General features: G+C 35.1%; 4 protein-coding genes across 5 annotated transcripts; 1 reads left to right on the plus strand and 3 right to left on the minus strand.

The window, feature by feature from the left end:
* The first annotated feature begins 704 nt into the window (after positions 1-704).
* LOC115994016 lies at positions 705-2,947 on the plus strand. The gene is made up of 3 exons (XM_031118031.1): positions 705-1,218; positions 1,664-1,947; positions 2,084-2,947. Exons 1-3 carry the CDS (start codon positions 705-707, stop codon positions 2,729-2,731), a joined length of 1,446 nt encoding a protein of 481 aa, XP_030973891.1. The 3' UTR covers positions 2,732-2,947.
* A 2,073-nt stretch (positions 2,948-5,020) lies between these two features.
* LOC115975306 lies at positions 5,021-7,946 on the minus strand. The gene is made up of 3 exons (XM_031096041.1): positions 7,841-7,946; positions 5,524-5,633; positions 5,021-5,436 (listed from the first exon to the last, which is right to left on the minus strand). The coding sequence occupies exons 2-3, from the start codon at positions 5,624-5,626 to the stop codon at positions 5,291-5,293; spliced, it is 249 nt and encodes an 82-aa protein (XP_030951901.1). The 5' UTR covers positions 5,627-5,633; positions 7,841-7,946; the 3' UTR covers positions 5,021-5,290.
* A 2,963-nt stretch (positions 7,947-10,909) lies between these two features.
* LOC115975316 (pentatricopeptide repeat-containing protein At5g11310, mitochondrial-like) lies at positions 10,910-15,544 on the minus strand. The gene is made up of 3 exons (XM_031096052.1): positions 15,379-15,544; positions 13,481-14,119; positions 10,910-12,378 (listed from the first exon to the last, which is right to left on the minus strand). Exons 2-3 carry the CDS (start codon positions 14,115-14,117, stop codon positions 11,150-11,152), a joined length of 1,866 nt encoding a protein of 621 aa, XP_030951912.1. The 5' UTR covers positions 14,118-14,119; positions 15,379-15,544; the 3' UTR covers positions 10,910-11,149.
* Positions 15,545-18,212: 2,668 nt separating this feature from the next.
* Positions 18,213-22,361, minus strand: LOC115975324 (myosin-10-like). 2 transcript variants are annotated; one of them, XM_031096070.1, is made up of 5 exons: positions 21,510-22,361; positions 20,179-20,475; positions 19,485-19,652; positions 18,980-19,198; positions 18,213-18,755 (listed from the first exon to the last, which is right to left on the minus strand). In XM_031096070.1, exons 1-5 carry the CDS (start codon positions 21,999-22,001, stop codon positions 18,342-18,344), a joined length of 1,590 nt encoding a protein of 529 aa, XP_030951930.1. In that variant the 5' UTR covers positions 22,002-22,361; the 3' UTR covers positions 18,213-18,341. The 2 variants fall into 2 exon arrangements, with proteins under 2 accessions (XP_030951930.1, XP_030951923.1); XM_031096063.1 differs by having other exon boundaries at positions 19,485-19,661.
* Positions 22,362-23,087: the final 726 nt, after the last annotated feature.

The following is a 23,087-nucleotide window of genomic DNA, read 5'->3' on the forward strand; positions in this document are numbered from 1 at the left end:
GGAGATGAAATGGTAAGGGAGGGAGAAAGATTGTAGAAGTGTAAATATTAAAAAAAAAAAATTGTTAAAATAATTATAGGAAAATTGGAAAGGAAAAAAAAAAACCCTAAAGCTTGAAAGGCTTAAATGTTAATGTTTTTTTTTTTTTTTTTTTTTTTTTAAAGCTGAAAAGGTTCACATAAAACCCTAAAACTAAACAAAAAAGTTTCGGATTGGGCTTGATAGTGGAACTAAATAATTAACAGGTAGGCTGAATTAATTATATAAATTTATTATAGGGTGATAGTAGAAGTAAATAAATAAGTAATTGACTGTATTTATAGGGCTGAAAATTGTAAAAACCATTTTAAAATTGTTGGACAAATTATATATATATATATATATATAAAATGATGTGACAGCTGATATGGCGCAACGTGATAGCAACAATATTAAACGCTACTCTTCAAATTTTAGTAATATATAGATAGATAGATATATTGATTTTTAAAATATTATCCAAATTTTATTAAACTTGAACTTATCAGATAAATAAGTCCGAAATTTTCTAAGAATACGGAGATTGAATTAAATGTGGGATTATCACTTTATCATCAGAAATACTATCATTCCAAAGTTCTTTTCTAGGTAGGAGACTCTCAACCCTATTTTAGTGATATAAAAAGGAGAAAGAGAGAGTGTTTCATAGTTACGTTTTGGTAGCAATGTCTTCTTCTCCAGAGAGCGTTAGGGAGCTTGATCATGAGCAAAATGAGCCGCTTTCGATGGTTTCTGGTGTAACAAACCAAGTGATACACAATATAAACCATGCAACAGACTTACCAAGGCGCAATGCAATACACAATATAAACCATGAATCACCAAGGCGCAATGTAATACACAATATAAACCATGCAACAGAATCACCAAGGAGCAACGCAAGTGACTCGGTGGTTGATGCTGACGATGATAAAGAGCAAGAGGAAGAACTACAAGACGAGGAAGAGGAAGTTGCTGTAAACAGTAGTAGCATTCAGGATTTGATTCAACTTGATGACAATCCAAACCTAAATTACTGCAGTTTTGATGATCTTGATCCTCCACCTGGGTATAAGTTCGACCCAAGTGAGTTCGAGCTCATAATATTTTACTTAAAGAGGAAGATCTTGGGAGAACGCCTTCCTTGGAATAAGATTATGGATGTTGAACTATATAACCACAGCCCTGAGTGGCTTACAGGTTCTTTTTGTTTTTTTTTTTTATTTAGAAGTTTTGAATTGAATGTTGCATTACATGATGTTTAAGTTTCTTTAGCTAATTGTTATCATCCTAAACTGCCATATTTGATGAACTAATTAGTAATGTTGCATGATTTGCATGATTTTCATGGCTTTGATATTTGTTTTTACTCTCTTTTTTGCATGCATCCACCTTTTGGTACAGATTTGTTTCCTTGAATTCCCATTGTTTTTGTACTCCTTTTTTTTGCATCACAATAATTGATGTGCGTTTTGATATTGTAAAGAGATGGTACTCTATGTTTGGTACTATAAAAAAGTTATATTCATATAAGAAATTCTCTTCTTCTTTTTTTAATGTTTTACATGAACAATTTTTAGCTTGCTTTTAATTTTTGACACCATATTTAAAAGAACAAGTATAACATATTTTGGACGATTAACAGAACAATATCCGCAATATGGAAAACATGAATGGTATTTTTTTACTCCGAGGGAGCGAAAGTATAAAAATGGAATTCGTCCAAATCGAGCAGCTGGTGATGGATTTTGGAAGGCCACTGGAGCTGACAAGAAAATCAATTCCAAGACAGGAATCCTAATTGGGTTTAGGAAAGCACTTGTTTTCTACAGAGGAAAACCTCCAAAGGGTGAGAAGACCAATTGGATTATGCATGAGTATAGGATTAATCATCCTCCTCTAACTAAAAGGAATCCAGATGACATGAGGGTGAGTAGAACTTATCTTTTTGTTTTAGCATTTATATAATTATGTATTCTTTAAGCTTATGTATTTTATTTTTCCAATTATCATTGTTTTCATCTCCATTATTGATCTAACTACTATTGAATTTTGTGTCATCCAGTTGGATAAATGGGTTCTGTGTAAGATTTATTGGAAAAGTGAAAGCAACAAATCCAGCAAACCTCAACAATCTCAAGATGAGATTTGTTCCACATCTTCTCAAGATGGAGATAGAAAAGCTAGAAATGAGGCAATGATAAACCAGTCCCACCAAAATGTACCTAATCTTGATCATATGACCAGCAGATTGGCTAATCAGTTTCAACCAATGGGTTGCAATAATTATGGTCCTCCTCATCGTGCTCATATGCCAAGCAGGTTCTCTAATGAAATTCAAGCATTGGCGGGCAATCATGGAAATCCTCCTCAAGCTCCTAGCTTCCCTACTCAGCTTCAACCAATGGCTACCAATTATGGAACTCTTCCTCAGATGGGAGAACCATTGTACCCTCTATATGATGAGCCGCTTTCAAATATGGTTGATCACTTTCCCAATATGCCTTTTTCTGGGCAGTCGAACTTTTCTACAAATGAATTGAGCGGATACATGCATTTGATGCCTTCAGATTTGATGCCTTCAGACTTTCCTCAAAATGAACTGAGGGGATATCAAGAGACTTCAAACCTTATGGATTTATTCGACGATTATCACATGGATGATAGTGTCCCAAATAAGCGTATGAAGAATACAGATGATCATCATCCATGAAAATGATTATTTAGCAACTTAATTAGTGTCTCTTTGAATGTTTAGTATGATACTAGCTAGCTAACTAAAACATTCTTAGAGATTAGTTAGTGAGAGTCTTAGGAATTTCGGAATGGTTTATTTGAACATTTATTTGGTTTCATTTTCTTTTTATTAATTCTAGGTACTTGTTTGTTTGAATATTTCGCATGATCTACTAGCGAAATTAATGATGTTTTTAAAAAACTGGTTGGTACAATTAAATTAGGAATCTGAAATGGTACTTAATATTTACGCTATGTTGAATTTCGTTTTGCTTGTATAATTTTTTTTTATTTCTTCTAGATATATATATTATTCTTTTGTTTTTTTTAGATTTATGGTGCTGTAAATTTAGATGTAGAGACGCGTTTTGAAATATATGTTTTATTTACCCCGGAACACAATACTATACAAATGTATTTCTTTGCCTTAGTAGTAGTCTCTGTCTTCTTTTCTCTGTCGGTGTCTAGGGGGAGAGAGAGAGAGAGAGAGAGAGAGAGAGTATTAGCTTGTTGATGCCAAATCACTAATGGGCACAAACATATGTTAATTGAAGTTTTAGTGAGTTTCACTAAAATTGAAATGACCAAATTTATTACTTAAAAATTAGACTAGTTAAAAGTTTATACTTATATCAGAGATATTCAACAGAAGATTGAGTTGTATATTACACGCATTCTACTATTACATTCCACTACTAGTAAATTCAGAGGATCCAAGGCACCTTCAACTATATAAATAACTCATTACAAATGCACATTCAATGATTAAAGAAAAAGTTAGAGAAAATTAATTCATATGTCCAACTCAATAACAAGTTATTAGGTATTAGACTAACTTGAAATTTATACCTAATGAGAAAATTCTTTAGAAGATTGAATAGAACATTTATGGATGCAGAGGTATACACATTACAAATTAAAATAAATAAATATTCAGATTTACAAATATGCACAATCATGGATTGGAGAAAATATTTTGTACACCAAGAGAACCATGTCAGTAATGTCTAATGGTCCCTCCACTCAATAACATAATGCCATGCGTTCAAACAAATTGATACAGCTCCTAATCACAAACTTTTTAGCATCGGCAAAGTCTCCACACCACAGGTTTCTATCACTTGTTCTTGTGGGTCCTAGTCTCCCTCTTCTATCTCATCTTTCTGGAATTTACTCTATTTCTTTTCTTGAGGTTGTGTTCCAATGGAAAATTCCTTAAAATTAATGCGTACCAATACAAGATGTTGGCATGTATATGCTGTAGCACCTCAACAAATCGTTGGGTCTGGAGACTTGTACACTGTGTTTGGTTGGGGTGAAAATTGGATGAATGGAAAAGGGGAGGAAAAAGTGGAGAGAAAATTGATTCTTGCAGAGAAAATTGATTCTTGCATGCTAACATTTATTGTACTACGCAAGTCCATAATTATGATGCAATATCTCTCACATAATGTATGGAAAACATGCTAATTGACCCCAAACACATTCAAATTTTATATAAACAGACAGGTGTTTTCATTTATGGGTTCAAAGGGTGAAAGAAATTGAATACCTGCTTCACCCTTAAGAGACTTCTAAGCCATTTAACACTGTATCACTGTCGCATGCAAAATGCAATGACTTCATTACTGCCTTGGATGGTGTAACTCCAAGTTTGGCCCGAAACAACGAATGGGAGAGCGGGATCAGGTGTAACTAAATATGAATAATTTGAACAAAAGAAGAGCATAGGTAATACGAATTGGTACATCCCGTTTGAGTGTTTGCTCGTAGGTATCATATTTCCATGATATGCAGTTGGGAGCTTAATCATTCCACACAACTTGTTATTCTATTCAGGTACTCATAAACTCAGACTATATAGAATAAGAGCACGTGCTAGCGAGAAGTTTGTGTTTTAATGTACCCACAAAATAATAGCAACAAAGCTAGCCGTGCACTAGCTAATGAGGCTCTTACTAGACTAGATGATTTTACTGCTTGGATAGAGGAATGTCCTAAACAAAGAGCACATGCAGGGCTAAAAGATAACATATTGAAGAGGAAAAATGGGGTACATGTAATGTGGTAAAGTTCTGGATGGATGAAATTAATTACTTTCAATTCATAAAGTTCTATGCTTCCACTCAATAGAAGAATGGAATCCCTAATTTCCCTATCCAGCTTTGTAAATAATAGTGCTCAAGTTGGAGTTAGTAAATCCTGAAATTTGAAGCTAAAAGGTAATACAAAATCACATCCTATAGGAAAATAATACTTTCTGATGGTCAAAACACAACCTATGTAATAGACATATCCTGAAATTTGAAGCAATTTGGCTTACAAAATCAATTATCAAAGACCCAATAACATTAACAAGAAGATCATTCTGCCAAAGAAATACCCCGGCAGTGGTTATTATGATCAGAAAAGATTTGAAACACAGTCCAAATTACCAGATATAAGAGTGCACAATCTAATGGAATACAGAAGAATTTATAAGCATGGCTTTGCAAGGCCTAACAAGGGAAACATAATGAACAAACGATGTGCTTCACTATTCAGGTTGGGCCTTGACAATAAAATTCTGGCGACGGATGGGATTCATCACAACAGGAGGCCCTGCAACACGAGGCCAAGCCTGGAGCTTCTTATCAGTTTCTTCATTCCATTTCTTGTTTGAAACAGTTGAGGGGGTAGTACCTGGTTATCAAATTAATGATTTGATCAAACTGAATGAAGATAGATTGTGAACTAATTTATCAAGAAATTATCATCACCCAAACTGACCTCCAAATATCTTCTTGTCAGCCACAAGATAGTCGCAAGCATATGAAATTGCGAAGGCTCCAGCAATAGCTCCTGTTATCTTTGCTGCCATGTTTGCTGCCATGTTTTGACTGCACCAGTTAAGAATCAAACAAGTCATATAATGCGTAAAGAAGATAATTCCCAAAGACAGAATCCCAGCAGTCCCATTCAGTCAAGCATAAAAGTGAGTGCTGATATACAAGATTAAAATTTTAAGAATGACTGAACATAATAAAAAGGTTGAACACACACAGAAAATAATGCATAAAAGGAGAAAGATGCTAATGCAAATTGGTGCCATCTATCCTTCATCCAATCTCTTTTTAAAATGATAGTTAATAACCCATTTTCAAGATAGAACAGGTGTATTATATTAATTATACTTAATGGACAAAACTTGGTTACAGTACCTTAGGTGTCGTTCCTTAGGTTCTTCTATTAAGATTCAGTCATGTGGCTACTTAACTAAAAAATACACTTCTATCTCATGAGAAAAATTCACATAGCAGAATATTAAAAAGGGAACCTAAGGAATAACTCCTAAGTACTGTACCTAAGTTTTGCTCATACTTAATATATATAGCTTGGACTTAAAACATCTAAAACTAAAAGTAATGATCAAACAAGCTCCAAAAATAATTTTACTATACAATTAAAGAAAGAAAAATGTTGAACAGCCAGAAATCACCACATAAGATTGGAGTACATTGGTTCTAATATCTAGATGAGAAAGTCAGATAAAAGAAACATAATTCAAGGTTTTGGCAAAAGCTGTTGTGCCTTTAGCATACAAGAATGTTCTATAAAAAGATGAAAGAGCAAAATGAGATGTGAATAACCAAGACACCAGAAAGTTAACACAATGGCTTGTACATGTAAATTAGTTTTGATCAAAGCCGCTTATACACAAGTTTTTAGTTTGGCTTTAAAAAAGAAAAAAGAAAAATCCCTCGAATTTCAAAATGCGATCAATAGTTCAAACACATGTTCTATATATATGAACTTGAAGAGTGTAAATTGGTTCAATGAAGAGCCAACTAATCCAACTTGATAGCCCTTCAGCTCAATCATATACAAATTGCTAAGTTATGAATCATGAAGCCATATTCAACATCTCAATCACATAGACCACGTTATAAATCAATTTTTGGCTCATTTTGAATCTAATAAGTAAAAGATTTCTTCTTTCCCTTTTACACAAAAGGAAAAGGCGTAAAGTTCATAATTAAAAAAAAAAAAAAACACATACACGCACAGCATGTCAAGGACAGAAGCAAGTACATGCAGTACAGTTAAATAGAAAATGGTTTTAAAATGAGGCACATCTAATAACATACACAAGGAGTCAAGGAAATCACAGAGGATATGATTTTGCAGCAAACAGTTGACCTGGAGTTGGTAAAGGTGTTTATGTCACAAAGTCATTGTTTCATGTTGAATTTCCAGCTTCACACATACATCTTTTTAAATTGGTTTCTGTAGAACATATAAGCACTTTTCTCCAAAAAGCAATGATCCAGAAGTTCACAATATTGAAATATTTTAACCCGTCTTCACAAACTTCCCACCCCCTAATTTTTATTCTCTCTTTACTAAATTCATCTCTACCTAGGTTCCTTCTCCAGCTTCATAAGAGTTCACCTTCTATCTCCAATAATACCATGTCTTATCTATCCCCATGTCTAAAATTAGATACTCCAATACTAATAGCATCAATCAACATAGCATGACTAACATTTCAACAAAACCCCCAAGAACAGAGGAAGAATAACCAGAGATTATTAGATTAATGCTTTCAACTTATTGTGGTAAACAATATATTTGTCACAGACAACAAAATACTATTGCTTTTTAATCAGAACTCCAGACAAATTATACAAAAACAAGTGCCCTCCATTTATAACCAATAAAATACTAGAAAGCAAAATATGACAAAATGAATCTAACCCATCTGGAAATTTTCTAGTAAAAACCCAAACCCAATTTCCTCTCTTTGCTCACATTTTCTTAGCAACCAAACAGATAATTATTTGCCCGAATAAAGCACAATACAATAAATTCAAATAAAACCCATTTCAACTCACACCATAACCACTTGAATGCATACAAGCAATCAAAAACAAAAATTGATGGCAACCCATAAAATTAAATAAATCCAGTGTCTAATCAAACCCCAGAAAAAAAGAAAAGAAAAAAAGGCAGCTTATATTTAGACAGAGCCAAAAAAGAAAACCCAGAGAGAGAAAATGAAAGACAGAGTTTGAGAATCGAAATCCCAGGATGAAAATGAACTCACTGTGACTGGTTTTCGATCTGAAACCTGTTGCGCTTCAACGTTTGTGGGCTGAGTCTGGGTTGCTCAGCTATTCACGACCCTTTTTATAAGCTGTCAATGCAGAACTAAGTTGGCCAATCAGATTCGACCACGTGGCGAATCGGTTTGGTACAGTCCTACCTAATAAATGTGTTTTTTCCTTTTGGGTAATTCTAAAAATTTAAAAGAAAAAAAGAAAAAAAAAAAGAGTATTCGTTTGGATAAATTACAAAAAATAATATTAATATTAATAATAATAACCTTAATAATTTTAGTCGATTTATAATATAATTTTCTAAATTCTAAAACTGAACAATAAACTCCTCAATTTTCATTCAAAAATGTTTTTTTTTTTTTTCCCGAATACCTCTTAATAAATTTTAAAAAGTCTCTAACAAATAACTCCTTAATTGTGTATTCGAAAGTGATAATTAATTGTTATTGTTGATGACCATTTCGGAAGTCCAAGTGGAAGGGAGAAGCCCAGCAATACGGACAGAAAGGAGTTGGCAAACGGATAAAAAACCCATTAAGTTCAAGCGGGAGGAATAATGGATCACAGACCCATGAGATAGACAAATGGGTTTTGAAGAGGTAAATGATCTAAAAGGAACTCAGAAAGAGAGAAAAAGTAAATCATGGGCAATATATGATGTGGAAAAGTAAGAATGGATCGCGGCAGGCCCAAAGTAATGAAAGCAAAGAAAGTAAGGGATTAATGGGAAGCCCATTAATCCCAAAGATGAGAAATAACGTAATTGGGCTGGAGAAGCCCAAAGAATTTAGTAAAAGCCCATGGTAATGCGAAGTTAGAAAAAGGGTCAAGGAAGCCCAAGGAAAGCAAACGGGCCCAGGATGTCCAAGGGAAAACAAATGGGACACAGGAGTTCGCTAGTAATGTAACACAAGAACCAATGGCTTGTTGGGCCATTAGGGGAAGAATAAACGGTAGGCCTAAAGGGACCCAACCAAATTGAAACAAAACAATTTCGCAGTAGGAATGATAGAGTGGTATGACAGGAGATAGTAGCAAGAAGAAGGATGGGCTGAGGAAAAAGCAAAGCCCACCATCAAGTAAGGCCCAGGCTCGAATATGGCAAGTCATAAAGGAAAGGGAAATCAGAAAATGGTCAAGAATGGATGGCAGACTGTGCAGACCAACCGCGGCAGATGTATGAGCAGTAAGTAAATTTTGGACATATATGGAAGAGAGGCACGCCCAAGGCCCAGACCTTACCAGCCTGTACCCAGCCAATACAGGACACAGTGAGGTCACGGGTCAATGGTAAAAGGGCATGGTTTGGTGGTGGGGAGAGAGGAAAACCTATTTTGAGGTTCCTGTTATGGCTCTTTTGGGGGAAGTGTTCTGCTGGGATGACATACCACCCAAACGGGCAAAACTAAGCTGGAACCATTAGGTGCATGCCATAAGGGATAAGGAAAGAGAAGGCACCCACACCGTAGTAGGAAAGGGTGCCACAGTAGACAAACAAACAAAATAGCTTTCTTTTGTCTGGTAAAGAAGAATGGCTCACAGTTGGACCAGTGATGGTCGGCAGGTACACCCAGATTAGACAAAGGTGGTTAAGGGCTAAAATAATAAAATCCGGTCACAGCAGGTATTATAAAGAGGCCCTTGCCGTGTACAGGAACAAAAATAACAGTAAGCACCACGGTATTGAAAACTTGAAAGTCAGGAAATAGAAACAAGGATTAAAAAAGAAAAAAGATAAGAAAAAGGGGAATATTAGAAAAAGGAAAGAAAAAGATAGAAGGTTAGAACGGCAGGAATGCACCAATAGGTTAATTCCTTCTCTCCCTCTCAAAATCTTGCCCTCTGCTGGAAACGAAAGGTGCTCCTGTGTACCAACCATTTAGGTCAACTTCCCTCAAAGTGATTAATTTCCACGGTAGGATCTTCCTGAGAGATTATTCACTTTGAGAAGAGGTGTTCTTCCTACTCTAGTTTGGTCCTACGGGTTAGACTTGATCTAATTTATTTATTTTCTCAATCAACTCACATGCTACCCACTTGTTCCCCTTTACTTTTCTTATAAAATAATTGTTGTTAAAGCTGTGATTATTTTTTTCTTAAGTAAGGTTTATTTGTTCACCTTAATAAAGATCTCAAAGTCTTTGATATTATTATTATTATCATATTTGCCTGCCGCAACTCACTTGAAACAGTTTTGCCCGTTATAAGCGTGTTCCTGGCAAACGAGGCATAATTTGTGCACAAGCTGGACCAAGTTAAGTTGCAGTTGGGCTGGTCTCAACTCCCATACCCAGAACACTCGGGCCCAATACCGCAGAAGGCAGCCCAGTCCACTTTAACCAAAAAAGGCCCACCACAGTTATCTTTAATTGTGTATTCGGAAGTGATAATTATTATCGGAATTTGAGGTTAAATCAACATTTTAAATTCAACAATAGTTTTTTTTTTTGGGGTACCAAAAGAGATATGTTAAATCATTCTATTACAAAATACTAGCTCTATTGTTTAAAAAAACAAAATAAAAAAGCTCTATTAAATTAAAAGCCAATAGAGATTCCACCAAAGACGATGAGTTACCAAATACAATATAGTTAGCAAATTGTGTCGCACCGAATTTAGCGAAAGAGTCCATATATTGATTAGTTTCACGAAAGATATGCTTAATAGCTGAATTGAGATAAGTCCTCAGAGCCTCCGGAGACTCTTACAATCAGTGAGAAGAAGGTTCCATCATAGAATTGTTAATAGAAATGCTTTTGAGCAAATGTATTGTTAGTTCAACATCTAGCTGCACAACAGTGGATGAATATCCAAGTTGTTGAGCTATGGTAAGTCCATCCTTAAGGACCCAAAGTTTAGACATAGAACTAGGAGTTATCCCCAATGGCCTTGAGAACCAAGTGCTACCCAAGTTACAAAAAGAGGGGTCACATAAAGTAGTGGGTTTGGTCCATTTGAAGAAACATAAATCTTAAGTTTGGACAACTTATAGAAACGGGAAATAAATTTCTTCTTGTATTATTATTATTATTTTTATTTTGGAAGAAATTTGTATTCTTGAAATTCAAGCTCCAAATGCCACAGAATAGGTTTTTTCTTTTTTCTTTTTTTGGTGACAACAAAGCATGTTGGGAGACCTTCCTCTTCTCTTTTTTGGCATCCCAATTTCACTATCTCATTTATCCACAAAAGATCTCCAACTAGTTATAACAATTAAAAATATAAACTCATCTCACTGCATGTGTATTCACGAGTTAACTCAGGCTAGCTTTTATTTTTAAGTAGTAGTAGTAGATTCATGTCTTGTCGGCCTTTTTCTTAATATCCTCTATCAACAGGTTTGCACTTGATACAACATTTTCAGATGAATTACGACACTTGACAAGTTCCCTTGGATCTTTACAAGTCTTTAACAAATCAGACATTGCCTCGGCTTTTCGCATTATAGATGTTCTCCTTGCACGTGATGCATCTCCATCTCTGCTATATGTATTCGGCAACTTCATTGAATGAGGGACAGAAGACATCATGCCCCGTAGTTTCTGTGCCATTTCAATCATTCCTTCTTTCTTTAATGCATCATTCATTCTCTGAAAGGTAAGATACTGAGGAACTATGCCTCTCCGAATCATGTCCTCAAATTCTGTAAAAGCCTCTTCAAAACTACGCATTTTACAAAGCAAATGAACCAACATAGTACTTGTAGCCAAGTCCATATCACATCCCCTAGCTCTCATTTCCTTGCTAACCTGAACTGCCAAGTCCAGTCTCTCCTCCTCACATAACATTTTCATCAAAAGATGGTAAGTAAGTCGGTCTGGTGTGTACCCAGATTCAATCATCTTGGTATAAAGGTTCATCCCTTCCTCAATCTTCGCATGTTTAGAAAAGTACTTAAAGAAATAGTTATAGGTTGTAGGAGTCGGGACAAAGCCCCTACCTATCATCATCTTAAGGATCTTACTAGCCCCTGCAAGATCTCCTGCCTTGCAAAAACCCTTTACCAGAGAATTGTATGTCGAGATAGTGGGGCCTGATTCTAGAACCAAAAACCGCTCCAACATCCGCATTGCCTCCTTAAACCTTTGAGCTTCCCCTAATGCATCAATTATTGGATTATACACAATTGCATTTGGCTCAATTCCTTCTTTCCTCATCTCATGCACCAATTTAATTGCCCTTTCAGCATATCGCATCCGACAGTACCCTTCTACAAGAGTACCATATGTCACAACACTTGGTTTCACATCATCCATTTTCATCTCCTCCCAAAGCTTCTCTGCATGTTTAAGCTTCCTCGATCGAAACCATCCGTTCAACAATATATTATAAACCCTTACTGATGGAACCCAACTTGGTTCCAACTTCCTTTTCTGATCTAAATATTCTGAAGCTGCCTTTACATGTCCTTCCTTACAAAGGGAATCCAACAAAATCTCAAACAAGCTCATCTCTGAATGTGATTCACGAATTGGATCTAAATTACATGCAAATTCAAATGTCCGTATTGCAGGTTGGGTCATACCTACAAAAGTTTACCATAACATTAGGATCACAAATCTAACAGCTACAATTTCAATTCATATACCAAATGTCACCAATAAAAGCCTTTCTTAAATGCAGAATCAATCTCCCCACTAAAATAACACAAAAATTCAAAAATCTCAACTCAAATTTAATGCAAAATTTGGTGTCCTTATTTATATTACTTGTGAAGCCATGTGCAAATTGAGACCTAAAAAAAGCATAAATGTGGCACAACACAGCACAAGACACAGCATCAATGCAATTCTTGAAAAATTAGGACACGGCACAATGAGGATAAGATAATTAATTAGTTAGTTAATACATATGGTATATTTTATTTATTTTTAGGCATAATTTTTATCTTTATTTTAAGCTTAAAAAAATAACAACTATCAGAATATTTAAAAAAATTTTTAAAAATCATAGGAAATTTTTTTTTTTTTTTTTCCCAACACACTAGGGATGTGCATGCAATTTGGTGTCCTTATTTATATTACTTGTGAAGTCATGTGCAAATAGAAAATTGAGACCTAAAAAAAGCATAAATGTGGGCACAACACAGCACAAGACACAGCATCAATGCAATTCTTGAAAAATTAGGACACGGCACAATGAGGATAAGATAATTAATTAGTTAGTTAATACATATGTTTGGGTATATTTTATTTATTTTTAGGCATTATTTTTTTCTTTATTTTAAGCTTAAAAAAATAACAACTATCAGAATATTTAAAAAGATTTTTAAAAATCATAGGAATTTTTTTTTTTTTGCCCCCAACACACTAGGGACGTGCATGCAAGAGTGTCCTCGGCATGTTCAAGAGGGTTTGGAGTATCCATGCTTCTTAGATTGAGGCATACCTATACAAGGTTACATAACATTTCATAAATAGATCAAGCATATGTACCATCATAACAAAAATAGGTTAAAGAACATGAATATTTACATATCCACAATTGACCAGATACAGTACAAAAGGGTTAATTCTATAAAATGCAATGCTTAGCGAAAATTACATGACCAATTCAAATAAATCAACCAGGCCAAATCAATAGAAAGTTCAATCTTTTAACATTTGCAGTAAAGTAGATATATATACCTGCACGAGCATATCGTCTGATGATGATAGCAAATGTGTCACCTGAAACCAAAGCAGCCCGATCAAGAACCAGTGACCATGCGGAATCAAACTTCTTGGATTTTGCAAGCATATTGATCATTGAGTTGAAGAGAGTTGCAGAAGATTGAAACCCAGGCTGCTTCTCAGCCCAAAAAAAGAGTGTGTACAGTAACTTGGGAGACGAATCAAAATGGTCAAACAATGCCTGTAACAGAATTGGGTCTGGTTCAACCTCGGTCTGGTCCAAGGCAGCCTCAAAGGCTGGACCAGGAGAGACATTGGGGTCAGTAAAGAGGTTAGAAATGGTGGAGAAGTCATTTTGTGAAAATTTGGGGTCAGGGTTATGGATAGAAATAGGATTGGGGATTGGGTGGGATGGAGGGCAGTGTGGGTGGTGGGACTGTGAGGGCCACTTGATGAGGGGGTTTCCAGGAACAGAGAGCCATGATTGGTCAGAAAAGAAACGGTGAATAATGGTTTGAAGGTAGGTGGTAAGGTTTGGCTTGAATAAAATAGAATACGGAGAGAGAAAATGACGAGATCTGTGTGCGGGCGTTAGTGAGAGAGCCACTGTCAACTGTGAGTGAAGAGATGATGTTTTCAGTTTTGGAGGCATACCTGTCAATTTTATAGCAAAAGTAATTATTAGAAGAACTGATATCTCAATGTTAGTTTAATTAGGGGCTGCCATTGATGAGGTCCAAATTCATTTACATACACAACTAGCTCTTAATTCATTAGCTAGCCATAGATTAAACATCTCAATCACATAAAACCATGTTATAAATCAATTTGGGCCATTTTGAATGTTAAATCAAAAATCATTTTAAAAGACAATCTCCCCCCACCAACTAAAAACAAGGGGGGGAAAGGATTCTAAAAAGGGAAAAAGAGGTGCTAAAACTCCAGACCTAAGAAACACACTCCCCCCTGCCCCCATGGTGGCCCGACCCACCCACAAGAGAGAGAGAGAGAACCTCAAATGAAATAGTTTGCAAAGGTTTTAGAAACAGATATGGTTGATTCTGAGTTAAGACATTGACAATAAAAACTAAGGTTAATTCATTTGCGATTATAATCAAATGAACTCATTTAGCCTTTTTTTAATGGTCTCCTGCAACCGAATCCTATACAAATGACTTATTTTATATAATGCTTATCAAACTAAAAAAGGCCATGAGATTGGCTGAGAGCAGCATTTTCTTGGTCTGCTGTTAAATGGAAACAAAAATTTAGGGCTCAAAAGCCTTGAACATAATCCCATGGTGTGCCTAGTTATAAAAGTTGAGAGCTATCTTGTCCTAGTAGTCCAAAAATTGCCAACAAGCCTAGGTCAGTATTATCTCTGTGTGTGTGATTGCAAACAAAGTTGAGCCAATCCCAATACTTTAAAGGCTCAATATTGACAGTCTAATAGGGAAATCAAAGGTTATAGCTTTTACCGCTTGTTGCATTTCTTTCTCTCTCAAACGCTAAACTACCTTATTATTGGTGAATGACTGTTTATAGATGCTAAATGTGAGGCTTGCTTCCAGAATAAGATGTTCCTCAGTTGAGAGAAGAGTGTAAAGGCACAGCCCATTTGACAGCCTCTAAAGCTAGCTACTTAGCTATCCTTATAAAGCTTATTTCCATATACCGTGGTATTGTATTTCTAACTATGAAACTTACATAGTGTCTGTGTTATACTCGCATACACAAGCATATTATAAGCTTTTTTGCCAAACTGCTTCACACAGGCATTTTCACAAACAGGTTCAAGGCATAATTTAAAAACAAGGTTTCCCCCCTATATCTTATACACCAGGAACAAACTCACGCAACACCAATCCACGCGGAATGCCCGGAAAAACAAACATCTATGGAAATTAACTTACCCGGGATGGAATTTCCGGTGATATCACGGCTGGGTGTGATCGGAGATGCAGGCAAAGGTGGAAATTATAAAGTGGGGGAGTGTTCGAAGCCAGAAATGAAGACTGGGATTTGTATAAGAATAAGGGTCCACCTAACATGCTTGTTAATGGAATTTTTTTTTTTTTTTTTTTTTTTAAGTTTTAATACTATTTTCTTAAAAAATATAAAAAACACTATTAAAATCAGTTCTTTTTTTTAGTAAAAGGTTTTTAAAAATATTTTATAATCCAATAATCGTGACCCCGTCCGTCCCCATCCCTATCATCTTGTCAATCTTGTTTAAAAAAAAAATTTAAGATTAAAAAAAATTAAAAAATTAAGAGAGAGAGAGAACCAACTTAAGACAGAATTTTTTGCCATACCCATAATATTTAAATTGTTTATATTTATGGTGCACTTTCTTTTGTTCCTTCTTATAGTTTAGGGTGGATGTTTGCTTGACGAACTGTTAATTTCTATAGTAATATAGATGTTGGGTGAATATTAATACAAATTAACATTAAATTAGAATGCTGACTAAAAAATTTTGAATTTTGGGTATGTACTACAAATACCCCTATTGGTTGGGGTGGCATTTGTAATTAGCTAGTAATATTAATTCTCAGTACACAATTTTTTTTTTAGTAGTTATTGAGATGATAAGTTACAAAGGGAGATAGAACCAAAAGCTACAAAAAGGTTGGGTTGTACCAGCAAAGGTTTATAGGCACTCAAGTTGCCATTTTAGCTACAGACCATACAAGTTTAACAATGAGATGGGGCACTAAAAACATATTGCAGATAAGTCCTGTTTGAGTTAGAAAATTTAGATCAGCCAATCTAGTATTATCTAGCCAATCTGGTGCTTTTTTCTTCCTAAAGGCTTGGACTAGTCTTCTGCTATCACCTAAAAACAAAACTTGTTGGAACCCATGGTTTCTTGCTCTGATGTCAGCTTCCACCATAGCTTCAAACATTGCCCCACATGTTAACCTGTGGCTGCACTACCAGCTACTCCAAAGAAAATACTGACTTCCTGCATATTAACAGCTTCATTGGCAAAAGAACATCTTTTTGGCTTTTTGCATCTTGCTCCTGCCATCTTTATGATTAACTGCCATTGACCTGCTGCTGGTTGCTGTTCTGCCTTTGGTCTTCCTGGACTGACAGGACTGTTGTTATAGGTTGGCTGATCATAGAAGGATTCTTTGTACCTGCAAGACAGAGATTGTGCTGCTAGAATCACATCCATAGGATTAGGATTTATTCCTTCATGGACCACCCGATTCCTATGGTTCCATATTGTCCACAAAGTTGTAAAAATAGCCTGCAAGTATTCCATAGAGTGTGCTTCTCTCTCTCTCTTTTTTTTTTTATTTTTATATCTATTGAGAAGAGAAGCCAGCCATTGTTGGATTATTGTGTTGTTGAAATCAGATGAGTGAAGGGCTAAAGCTGAACCATGCCAGCAAGCTCTTGTGAAAGGGCATAACAGAAATAGATGTGTGGTAGACTCATCCTCTGCATTGCAGAAAGGACACAAGCTTTAGGTTGTGATTCCTCTATTATTTAGGCTAAGAAGGGTGGGCAATCTGTCATGCATGAGTTTCCACGCAAAGGTATTAATTTTCAGAGGTACTTTAACACCCCAAATCAATTTCCACACCTCTTCTTGAAGCTGAGTTTGCCTCTGTGTAGTAAAGCAGTCCTTTACCAAACTCTCATATGCAGATTTTGACCTTGTACTCTCCATCATTTGAATATTTCCAGAAGAGTTTTGTCTTGAACTGGCTCGTCACTAGTACCACTCTTATCATGTATCAACCATATCATGCAACCTGATTGTGAAAGAAGGTAGATTTTAAATGTTGCAGTGGTTTTTTTTTTTCTAGTAATGTTAGGTACACTAAAAAAATTTAGGTTAAATTGCTAATTTAGTCCCCAAATTATTGGATAACAGTTTAATTTGGTCCTTCACTATTAATTTTGTCAATTTAGTCTCCCAACTTTTAAAATTAAGTCAATATCATCCTTGGGTTTTCTCTCCATTCAATTTATAAAAATAAAAAAATAGTTGAATTGATTTTTTTTTTTTTTTTTTTGCTGAAAATAGTTGAATTGATTTAATTTTAAAATTTTCACACTTTTCACATAACACAGGATTCATTTGCAACATTCGTCAATTTTATTAAAATTTAAATGAAGATTAAATCTAATGATGAAATTGACTTGATTATGGAAGTTGAGGAATAAATTTAAAATAGTTAATAGTTTTGAGGGACTAAATTGTTAAAGTGGCATCAAAGGATCAACGGATGGAGGCCAAATTCCCAAATTTCCTTAATGGTCCAGTTAACGGGTACCAAGTTATTATCATCATCACTTGTTTCAGTATAGAAGAACATAGATTTAGCCAATGAATCGGTAGTCCTTTGTTCAACTTTTGCAGATTGTGAAGATGGTCACATGCATCGTTTACATGTAATAGCCTGAGTAAATAAATGCTTCTATTGCAACAATTTATTACACCTCTACTTGGAAGGATACATGTACATTTTCGCTTAAAGTTGACATCTTGAATATGAACCCAAACTAGTAATAGTTTTTCTTCTTTCAGCTGTCTTCACTAATTGCAATCGTATGCAGTTTTGAGATAGAAAATTTTCAAAATTTTAAGCATTTGTGAAACACATTTAACGGATTTTGTTAAAATAGCTTATCTTGCTGGTCTTGGCTCATTGAAAGGTTACTATTGCCAGTAGGTATCATCAGAAGGCAACAAGCAAAAAAAAAAAAATTCAACCAAAGAAGAAACTACCTGCAAACGATACCATCTCGGGTTTACTAGTAAAATCTTATAAGCTAACTATTTTAATGTAAATTGCGACTGTTAATATAGTTAGACAAGAAGAGAAGCTCCTAGCTGAATCCTAGTTACTGAGAATCACTCTCTCAAAAAGTTCTCTGTACTGGAAGCAAGGGGGGAATGCAGAGGGAAAATGGCTTTGCTATTTTGCCTCATCAACAATGATGAGTTGCCAATATCACGAAAAGGTGATCGTTTTGGAGCCATGAATCCACCACTTGATGTGTGTACTTTTCTTCTTCTATCCCTTGAGACCTCCTTACCGGCATTATCATCGGCTAAATGATTTTCCTTCAAGCGACAAACTAGTACTCTTTTCTCCATCTCATTTTGTGCATCCTGGGTAATTCCTGGTGAACTTTTGGCCCTTGTAACTACTGTGTTTTGTTCCTTCCTCATCCTTTCAAGTTCTCCACGGAGCACAGACATTTGTGCTTGTAGCTCATTTGCTTTGCTTTCAGATGATTGAGCCTTCTGTCTCCATTCTTGGACCTGGTGATAAGAAACATGGTATCTTGAAAACTATTTTAATCTGGTGATAAGGAATGACTTGCTATCTGCTGTGATATCTTAAGTTATTTTTCCCAATGAAATACATTATTGGACAGCAGAACGGCATAAGCAAAGAAAAGATCCTTTTGCATAAAGAATATTGGGATAGAAAATGAAACAAAACATAAGACAAATTGGCTCAAGTTTGTTGTACGAAATCTTACAACAGAGTGTAGGGATTGAATTTGATGATCAGAGTTGAGGGCTCGATCCTCCCAAAAGTCTCGAGAAGCCTGCAATTCTTCCATCTCCACCCTCACTTGCCCTAGCATCCCTTGCATCTGAGACCATTGCTCTGTCTCAACTCGAACTTGCTCTACAATTCTTCGCACTATAGCCTTACAACGTCCTGAGCACTTGTTGTCTTCATGGGACATTGTATCCTGTAGAAGAATATTTCCAACTTTAAGCAGGAATTCCTTTCCTATTTGTTTGTCATGAAAAATAAATTAAAGATATGCATGGAGCATTCACAGGTCTGATGCAATTAAAAGAAAACCACCTATTGTACAAAATAATTCCCTTTAGTTTTAAAGAACCTAATTGGCTTCATTAATGCTTATTTATCAGGTATTTACATAAAATTTTGGAAAGAGAGTGATCATATCATGTTGCATTAGTTGAGGCTGCAATGCCTAGGAAAGTAGTAATTGTAGAAGAAGGATGTGCCTGATCAGGTTGTCTTATTGAGGAAGAAGATGAATTATGAATTTCAATACGCTTGGAAGAGGATGCGGAACTGTTTGCCGAAGAGAGCATTGATCTATACTCCTCTTCCATTCTGTTTAACAAAATCCCCTTTGACAACCCCTCCATTTTCCTTCTTAGAATATCCACCTGCACAGTCTTGGAAAATTAATATTACCAATTAATAAATGGGATTCAATGTTCAAAATAGTTCAGAAAAATAATAATGATGATGAGAATAAAGTAGACTTAGGTTTGAGAATCACACTTTCCCTTAATTGAGCTTAAAGTTCTGTTTTATATGCTTTTGCTTAATTATATTAAACAAAAGGAGGATTATGCGAATTGAAAATGAAAATGCTATGCATGGTTATTGGTTGCTTAAAAAATGTACAAAAAGAGAATAACTCAGTGAATTGACCTTAAATATTCCATCACATGATGGCCTCGAGAACACAAAAAACTCCACTGAAATTTGTCTAATAAAAATTATAGTGCTCAATTAAGGATAACTTTCACTTTCAGAAAGCACAACAACATTATAAATTTTATTCAAAACTATGAGCAGCTTCTTTTTTGAGAAGTCAAAGATAAGAGTTATAATAATTGAATAGCATCATTGGGTATCAAAATATGGATTGATGACACCAATTAGTGAAAGGCAGATCATTCTTACATTGCATTTGCCACTTGAAACAAAGCTATCATCAACTCTACAACTTGTTTTAATTGACAAGCTTGCTTCTGCCATCTCCTGTATCTCCTTCACACATATCTCATCCGATGTTACTCCAAACTTCTCTAGCCGTCTCTGAAGAAGAGTTGCTTGTTTATCAAAATTACTACAGTTCCTAACTTCAAAATCCTTTAGTCCTAAGCTCCTTTGTAACTTCTCTAGTTTCTCTGCCAAGTCAAGGATCTCTTTCTCCAATACCACACTCACATCCTCTCCTTCACAAATCTTCTTTCTTCCCTACAAGGCAGAAACAAATCACCAAACCAAGATACCAGTTTAAATTCATGTTAATCAAATTTGGCATGCAATTTAAGCAATTAAAAGATGCCAAATAACTATAATCTATGTTTAATTGCAGAACATTATAGGAAAAACAAAAGAAGAGACCAGGCCTTGAGCTTATTTGCTAAATTAGGCAAAGTGGAACAATTTAAAATAATAATAATAATAATATAAAAAAAAAAGAATCAAAATGACCAGACTATTACTAGATAGCTGATGATTCAATATTCAAACTGCCCTGTCTTTCCCTAAATATATTTTATCAAGAAAATGCAAATGGTGACAAAATGACCCATCTGCTTATTGTAATAGGACAAGCAAGAAACTGATACCAACAGTTACAAAAGCAGGAACCAAGTAAAATATTCTTTTCAACCAAAAAAGGTTAAGCCAAAATTTTCAAAACCTAGTCATATCCCAAGTTCCCATCAACAATATTACTCAGATCGAGAGAACTGTTTGCACTTTGTTTGGTTGCTGAGAGAAAAGAAAAATAAAGGGAAATAAAAATACTTCAAATCCAATGCCTTCTAAATTATGCTCCTTTCAAAAAGCCAATACTGTTTCTTTCATTTTCAAAAATTTCTTGGCAAAACAATAGTGACATTAACTCAAACAAGGATTTTTTTTTCAGGCTCAAGAGTTGTAAAACACTATCCTAATTCCACCCGTGACACTGACTGAACAAAAATAAATAAATAAATGTAAATATATCCAAACCACCTAGTTCTTTACTGAAAAGTGATAATAAGCACAAGACTCCTACTTCTGCTAACACTAGAAAAGGTGATTAATAGGCAGTCTTACTTGAAACGTGATTGCTCTAAAGTTCAAACATGATAATTTAAAATTTTTATTGTCCTTACATTTTCTTATGCTTTTCCTACATTTTCCCAGTAACCAAACAAAATCCATATAATTAAGTATTCTGAAAAAAAAAACAAAAACAAAAACAAAACAGCTAGAGAGAGAGAGAGAGAGAGACTAACAGAAAGAAGAGTCTGAACAGAGGATCTCAGAGTCTTCTCCATCTTCACCCTGTTCCTCTCCAACTTCTTGACAGCAATGTCTCTCTCCATTCTCAGCAAAGTGCACTCAGCCCTTAACATCTCCGCTTGGAACCTCCACTTCTCCTCCTCCATCATACCACTACAACGGCCACTACTCTCGCTACTGCACTCCTCAACTCTCGCTCTCCTCCTCTCACTCTCACCGCCACTAACATTACCACCATTATAGTCCAAAAAAACTACTGGAATCCCAGTTCTTGAAAAGGCACGCTCTTGATCAAACAGTGTCTCCAGCTTGCCTTGAATACGGTCACGCCTGGCTTCCACACAGGTGGGTTTTGAAGCCACGGTCTTGGAGTTGCGGTGCTGTCTCCGCCGAGGTCGGCGTGGCAAGTGGAGGATTCTTGGCGTTGGCGCCGGTGGTGGGTACTGCCATTTCGCTCTCCTAAATGCTGTAGTTGTTGTTGACATTCTCTCTATACGCCACCAACTTTTGTTTAGCTTTTGGGTTGGTTTGAAAAAGAGAAAAACTTATTAAGCTTTGTGTTTTTGCAATGTATAGTAGGATAGTTTGATGAGAGAGTGAAACAGTAACGAAAGTGAGAGTTTGGACTTAAAGGGGTTATAGCTAGGCTTATAGTATAGCACTCCGAAGTTTCAAACTTTGATCTTTTTTGGGTTTGAAAGAGAAAGGTTCATAATAATAAGTCTTTTTGTAACGCTGGAGAAGCTCACAGAGAGAGAGAGAGAGAAGAAGCTTGAGGAGTAAAGAGAGTGCTAGGCGTGCAACCTCGTGAAATGAAAGAACAGGGATTTCAAATGAAAGCTGCGTGTTCTTCTTTTTGCATACTAATTTACTACCAACCTTGGACCTTGTTTGTTTATGGGAAAATGAAAAAGATTTGTACCAGTAAGTAGTTGCAGTTAATGTCTGTTCTCCCCTCATGACCATTTTGCCCTTCTTCTTCATTTTTAAATCCACAGTTCTGTTCGGATCGTTTTGTTTTGTTTAGAACTTATTTTTAAAAATATTTTATAAGGAAATGATAAATCAAGCTTTTTAATTTTTCATAAAAGTATTATTAAAACTTTTCTAATATAGTTTAGGGTCATGCTAACAAGTATCATTTTTTTTTTTTAAGGCAACGAGTACCCTTAGAATAATAGTTAACAATCTATTTTAAAAAAGTTTTGACACCATTTTTATGGGAAATGAAAAAAATTGTCAAAATATTAATTATTTTTTTTATTTTAAATTTTCCTATAAAAACTTTCTTTAAATGGATTATTAATCATTGCTTTAAGGGTATCCGTTAGCATTTCTTGTTTAGATTATTAACAATTGTCTTAAGGACACCCATTAACATAACCCTATAAAATATTTATAATCAAAGTTAGAGTATTAGCATTAATGGTTCTAAAAAATTCTATTCAACATATCAAAAATTTACTCTATCTATTTTAATATAGTATTTACAATATATCCTATATCAAATATTTTATTTTAACACATCACCCATTAAAAAAACATCCATCATCTATTAAAAAACAAAAAAG

This window comes from Quercus lobata, chromosome 1 (assembly GCF_001633185.2).
Source record: "Quercus lobata isolate SW786 chromosome 1, ValleyOak3.0 Primary Assembly, whole genome shotgun sequence".
NCBI classification, from domain to species: domain Eukaryota; kingdom Viridiplantae; phylum Streptophyta; class Magnoliopsida; order Fagales; family Fagaceae; genus Quercus; species Quercus lobata.